The sequence below is a fragment of the Octodon degus genome, unplaced genomic scaffold, assembly GCF_000260255.1.
Source record: "Octodon degus isolate 3935 unplaced genomic scaffold, OctDeg1.0 scaffold00230, whole genome shotgun sequence".
In the NCBI taxonomy this organism is placed as follows: domain Eukaryota; kingdom Metazoa; phylum Chordata; class Mammalia; order Rodentia; family Octodontidae; genus Octodon; species Octodon degus.
In genome coordinates this window covers 1,486,996-1,493,848 of record NW_004524806.1, presented here as the reverse complement: position 1 = coordinate 1,493,848, position 6,853 = coordinate 1,486,996, and the positions used below count along the sequence as shown (strand labels likewise).

Genomic DNA, 6,853 nt, shown 5'->3' with positions numbered 1-6,853 from the left:
AAAAAAAAAAAAAAAAAAAACCCTCAAAAATAACTTCTAATGGGGGCTGAAGCTGTAGCTCTGCGGTAGAACACTTACCTCACGTGAGTGAGACCCTGGGTTCAAGTTCCAGTTCAACAAAAAAAACTTCTAATGAAAAACAATACCTACTGATGGGTCTGCACCCATGCAACTGGCAACTGTGGGCTGGGTCATCATGGCAACAAGGCAGCGAGGTTGGGGGGGGGGTCCCCAAGACCAAAGATGTGCTGCTCCTAGACACCTGTCTTAGTTACTCTTCTCTCGTTGCTGGGACAAATATCTGACACTCAAAATGAAAGAAGGAAAGGTTTATTTTTATTTCTTTATTTTTTTTTTCGGAACCGGGGATTGAACTCAGGCCCTTGTGCTTGCCAGGGAAGCGCTTATCCCACTGAGCCATCTCCCCGGCCCCAAGGAAAGGTTTATTTATTTAGCTCACAGTTACTGAAGGTTTCAGTCTATATTCAGCTGGCTCCAAGGCAGCCTGGCACATAGCAGAAAACAACCTTCCATGGTGGCAGCAAAAAGCAAGAGAGCAAAGGGAGGAGTAGCAGCACTAGCTTCTCTTCCCTCCTTACACTGTAATGCAAATCACCTGCCTCAGGGCAGGTGCAGCATCCACACCCACTCTAATCAATCACAAACTTCAGAAGCTGCCCCAAGATTGCATGAGGCTTTGGGGGGATACCTAGACACAAACCATAACACACCCCACCTCCATCACTTTATGAAACTTCCTTTTTTGCTTTTGAGGAGCCATGCCTTCCCCAATCAGCACCTGTACTGCCCATACAAGCTCCACCCTAACCCAGCCAGATAACTTCTTTGCTGGCCTTCTCCCTGACCCCAGTGATCTCCTTTCTCTTAGGTAGGCCTCCTGTGCCAAGCAATAAGGGATTACTTTATTTTCTCCCTCTACTCTTTTGCGCCAGAGAAAGGAACCTTTACATCATTATAGATTTCTACCAAAAATGTACTATAACTAGTAAGTAAATCAGACTAGTGAGATCATAAAAATATCCATACACTGTTAATGGCAATGCAGAATGATACAACTTGGGCCAAGTGTGGTTAGTGGATGCCTGTAATTTCCGCACTTGGGAGGCTGAGGCAGGAGGATCACTATAAGTTTGAGGCCAGCCTGGGTTACATTGTAAGCTCAAAGACAGCCTGAACTACATAGCAAGACCCTGTCTCTAAAAGAAAAAGTACAACTTTCAAAAGTTTGGCAATTTCCTATAAAGGTATACACTTATAAATATACATTTACCATATGACCAAATAATTTTACTTTTAGATAATACAACAGAAATATAAACAAATTTCTAAAGCTGTATATATAAGTATTTACAACAACTTCATTATATATATAATAGGTAAAGCTGCACATAACCCAAATATCTGCCAATGTGAAGTATTAAAAATAATTTCTGAGAGTCTGGTGTGGTGGTACATAACTATAATCCCATGACTGAGGAGTCTGAGGGACGAGGGCTGCTATGAGTTTGAGGGTTGCTATAGTGAGTTTTAGGCCAAAACCCAAAAAGTAGTAATAATAATTTGTGTATCAGATGCTGGTGTATTACTGTAATTCCAGCTACTTGAGAGGCTGACTGAGTTGGATAACTTAAGCCCAAGTGTGCAAAGTCAGTATGGGCCACACAGACTGTTTCAAGAAAATAAAAATATGCATTACAATGGTGAGTTGCTAAGTATAGAAATTTCCTGAAAGCATACAAGCTTGTCACAGTGCAAGTCAGACTGATAAATTCCTGAATCAGAGAGACATTTGGTTGGGTCTAACACCTGGATAGGGTCAAACAATCACAGTCTTGTGCTACCCACATTTACTAGTACTTCATAAGAACTAATGGAAGGGCCAGCCAAATAGCTCAGCGGATTAAAGCATCTGCAAGCAGACGCAGGGGCCAGGGGTTTGATCTGCACTGCCGGCCCCACCCCAGGGGCACACAGAGACAGCAATTGAGACTGGGTGTAGTGCCGCCTGTAATCCCAGTTCTTGGGAGGCTGTAAACAGGCGGATCACTATAAGTCCGATCTAGCAGTGAGACGCTGAACACCCTGTAGACCATTCCTTAAAAATACAAAAAAAAAAAGAAAAAGAAACAAAACAAGACAAAAAACAAGAAAACAAGTACTAATGGAGAACAGTACAATTACAGAGGAAACCAAGGTGTCACTGGAGACAGTGCAGCATACTTTCAAAATCTGACTGATTCTACACAAACTCTTCATTTTTTTTTTTTTTTTTTTTTTTTTTTTGCAAAACCGGGGATTGAACTCAGGCCCTTGTGCTTGCCAGGTAAACACTTATTCTACTGAGCCATCTCCCCGGCCCTATAAACTCTTCATTGAAAAGGATTTCATGATATACAAATAGAAAACCTGTGTTTTTGTTTTTTAGGTAGATTATTATAAAGTCCAAGGATTATATGAACATGGTTATGGGATAAACACATAGGAATAGGAGGAGATGAATTGAAGACAAGTATCTGTTAGGGTAATTGTCATATCCAAATCTGTATTGCCAATTAACTAAGTCATAGTTCTACAAGATATCAGAAATCAAATAAAATCCTTACATTGGATTCTTTTGAAGGAAAATCGTAGAAACAAAAACCTGAAAAAGGATTTTGGCAGGAAGCCTATATAATCCTAATGGCAAGAAAGACTTTTGGATGAACTGTGTTGTAGCTGGAAGAATCTCATAGTCTTGTTTCGAACCAACCTGTTTTATACTTGGAAGACCCAGAGGGGGTCTTCAAATAACTCAGTGGATTAAAGCACTTGCAAGCAGGCCCAGGGGCTGGGAGCTCTGTGCTCCCCCTCTCCCCAGGCATGCTGAGGCAGTGATTGAAACTAGGCATGGTGATGCACACCTGTAATCCCAGCTCTTGGAAGGCTGTAAACAGGCAGATCATTATGCGTCTGATCTAGTAGTGAGACTCTGAACACCATGTAGACCCTTCCCTAAAATAAAATAAAAAATAAAAAAAAAAACATTTGGAAGACCCAAAAGACTAGACAGAAAGCGCTATGTCCGAGTTCACACAGCTACTAAGAAACCTGAATGGAATGGAATCCACCATCAACATTCTGGGGAAAAAAAAAAAAAATTCTGACACCCTGTCACTAATTCAGCTGAGCTGGATCAACAGTATGGAGCATATCATGAGAAAATCTATTATTCTGTTCCAAATATCTAATTTCTACCCCTTCTTTTGCTCAACTATTGAGACCGAGCACTGGTCCTTTACTATTTCAGATTTTTTTTTTTTTTTTTTTTCCCCTGGAACCAGGGATTGAACTCAGGCCCTTGCGCTCGCCAGGGAAGTACGTATTCCACTGAGCCATCTCCCCAGCCTATTTCAGATTTTTGTTGCTGCTGTTGATAAATTATGAATGAAGAGAATGTAACTTTTAAACTACACCTTCATGTTGAATTTCAATATCTACTGAATGTCTACTCTGAGTCAAGCATTACCTTCACCCACATGAAGGACAGACACATGGATACAAGTTCACTATACAAAATGCATGGTTTGACAACAGTGAAGGCTGGTCCTATTATGTGAGTTGGATTAAGAAGTCATTTTGAACAATAATAATAAAGAAATTTGATTTGAGTCTTAATCCTATGAGAACTAATCCACATCACAAAATGCTAACAGTTTAACCCTTCTCAGACCAAAAAAAGCAAGAACAGCAGAAGAGCCAGGAGGTTGCCACCAACGCAAGGCATGAGCTCTGAGGATTTCAACAGCAAGAAATTTCTACTCAGGCCCCTCAGAGAAATCAGGAATAGATTTGAGGCAGAAAAGCTTGTCATAATGCCAAAAGTATAAGTCCTGTGCCTGGCCAAAACCCATTGGAGACATAAACTCTCAAAAAGCAAATTTGGTTTGTTCGAACATTTCAACTTTAGGCCAATTTAGAAAGCAACATCAGTTGCGCTGGATGAAACCCTAAGGTGATTCCACCTTATTCCTACCTCCCAGTGACCAGCAAGTTTGAGTGGAATCTCCAATCCCAGTTTCTCCAGCTCTCGCTCTTTGTATTTTTCATACTGCCGGTACCCCACATACCCTCCACCTGTTGCCAACAGAATGGGCAGGGGGCGAAGCAGGAACAAGGTTCGGGCAGGGGCAGTGTGAATTTTTCTGGCATCTGTAAACAAAAAACAAGAAAATTTTGAACCTGGGAGTCAGGAAGAAGGAAGAGTCTTCCAATTCCAGTACTCACAAGAAGGCCAAGAAAAGTCAGTGCACCTAAGAAGCCCTTAGTAAAGGTAACTGAGCTATCTCCAAATTACATCAATCAGTAAAGGACAAGCATCTTTCCTGTAGAACTACAATGCACCTCTATTGCCACCAGAGCTACAGAATTTAAGATGAAAACACTGAACCACAAAGAAATCTAGAAACTAATAAAAATTGTCCCATCAGCTACCAACAAGTCCAGGACTTACAACCATATACCGCTTCTCACTCAGAGCTCTCTGATCTTGCTTTTACAATCTAGGTCCAAGGGCTGGTGAGATGGCTCAGTGGTCTAAAGCACCTACTTAGAACAAGCTTAAGCAAAGCCCAGGGACCACGGTTCAATCCCCCAGCACCACATGCCAGCCAGCCCACCCCCTGGTTGGCTGAGCTGGCCACACACATACACACACACACACACACACACACACACACACACACACAAATAAAATTAACAATCTAGGTCCAAGTCTGACTGGGCATACTGATAATTCTCAAATGACAACCTGGGCTGGGGCACAGCTTACTGGTAAGCATTCATCAACCACGCACAGGGCGTTTTGTTTGAGCCTCAAAACAGCATGTGCACATAAACACAGCAAATCACCCAATTTAAAATTGTGTAAAGGAGCCACGTGTGGTGGCCCACACTTAAAACCTTAGCTACTCTGGGGGTTTTTTTGGCAACAGAGTCTTACTATGTAGTTCAGACTGGCCTTGAACCCACTATATAACCCAAACTGGCCTAATCCTAGCTACTCTGAAGACTAAGGTAATGCATGTTTTAGCCCAGCGTGGACCATTCAGAGAGACCCTGACAACAAAACAAAACAAAACAAAACAAAACAAAACAAAACATGGATGTTAAATTGGGGGGTGAGGCTGAGGATATGGCTCAGTTTTAAAGCACTTGCCTACTTGCCTAGCATACCCAAAACCCTAAATTCAATCCCTAGTACTGCCAAGGGTAGCAGGGGATCCCAGCATTCCCTGGATTCAATCCTGAGTCTCACACATACACACAGACACAGACACACACACACACCTGGATGGACAGATAAAAATGGATAAAAGTAAAGATGGAAAACTCTAAAAACACAACAGCCTGAGTTCAATCCCCAGTTCCGCAAAAAAAAAAAAAAAAAAGAAAAGAAAATTCTAAAAACAGACATGTACATAGGTAGAATATCATGTGAAGGTGAAGGCAAGTATCAGAGTGATGCTTCTATAAGCAACAAATGCCAAATATAGCCAGCAAAGCACTGGAAACAAGGCAAGAGGCAAGGAACAGATCTGCCTCCCTACCCTTAGCTAATCTCTTGATTTCAGACTTCTAGCTCCTACAATTGCCAGACAACAAATTTCTACTAGTTAAGACACTCTGTTTATGGCACTCTGTTACAGCAGCACTAGCAAACCAAGAAAAAAATCATTAGTAGGAAATACAAATCAAAAACACAATGAGATACCATCTCACTCTCACTAGGATGGCTATAATTAGAAGAATAAATGTTGGAAATATGTGAAGAAACCCTCAAACACTGCTGGTATAAATATAACATGAGGGACACACTTTGAAAAGCAGTTTGGCAGAACCTCATAAAGTTAAACACAAAGTTCTAGTTTCTTTTCTTTCTTTCTTTCTTTTTTTTTTTTTTTGAGGTATCGGGGATTGAACTCAGGACCTTGTACTTGCCAGGCAGGTGCTTATTCTACTGAGCTATCTCCCCAGACCTCAAAGTTCTAGTTTCAATTTCCAACAAAGTAAAAAAGAAAAACAGGAAACAAGTGACCAGATGACCCAGCAAGCCCGCTCTTTGACATATTCCTAAGAAAACTAAAAACATATGTGCATATAAAAACTTGTATCTAGACGCCTGGGGAGATAGCTCAGTGGAATAAGTGCTCGCCTGGCAAGTACAAAGGTCCTAAAATTGATCCCTGGTATCACTAAAAAACAAACAAACTTGTATCTAAATATTCAGTAGTAGGGACGGCAAGATAGCTTAGCAGACTAAGCGCTTGTTCAGGCAAGCATAGGGACTGGAGTTCGATACCTGGCACTACATGCCGTGCCGCAAACTGAGGGAGCCACCAAGACCAGGCATGGTGGTACACACCTGTAATCTCAACATTGGGGAGGCTCAAAACAGGAGGATCACTACAAGTCCTGAGATGCTTTAGACCTTTAGACCACTGAACCATCTCACCAGCCCCTGCCTAAGCTTTTCTAAGCAGGCACTTTAGACCGCTGAGCTACCTTGCCTGCCCAGAGTGTAACAGTTTAAAGGGTAATGTTTTTATCAAGGGGAAAAATGGTAATGTTTGCAGAATTCTAACAAAATACAAAAAACCTGAGTTATATACTTACAAGGGCAAATTTTATGGCATATGAATTATATCTCAATAGGGCTGGGGAGAGGCTGGAGAGATGGCTCAGTGGTCTAAAGCGCCTACTTGGAACAAGCTTGGCAAAGCACAGGGACTGCGGTTCAATCCCCCAGCACCACATGCCAGCCAACCGCGCCCCCTGGTGGGCTGAGCTGGCCACA

The 6,853-nt window shown here is 41.9% G+C and overlaps 1 protein-coding gene across 3 annotated transcripts in view; it reads right to left on the bottom strand.

Moving 5' to 3' along the window:
* Pisd (phosphatidylserine decarboxylase) overlaps nucleotides 1-6,853 on the bottom strand; it is a 51,976-nt gene that overhangs the window by 33,791 nt on the left and 11,332 nt on the right. The window contains exon 3 of one of the 3 annotated variants that reach the window (XM_023705824.1): nucleotides 4,034-4,209. The exons of 1 other annotated variant lie outside the window; for it this stretch is intronic. In XM_023705824.1, coding sequence (XP_023561592.1) covers nucleotides 4,034-4,209 — 176 coding nt within the window. Of the gene's footprint in view, nucleotides 1-4,033; nucleotides 4,210-6,853 lie in introns of those variants that run through there. One more of the 3 variants, XM_023705829.1, reaches the window with a different exon arrangement.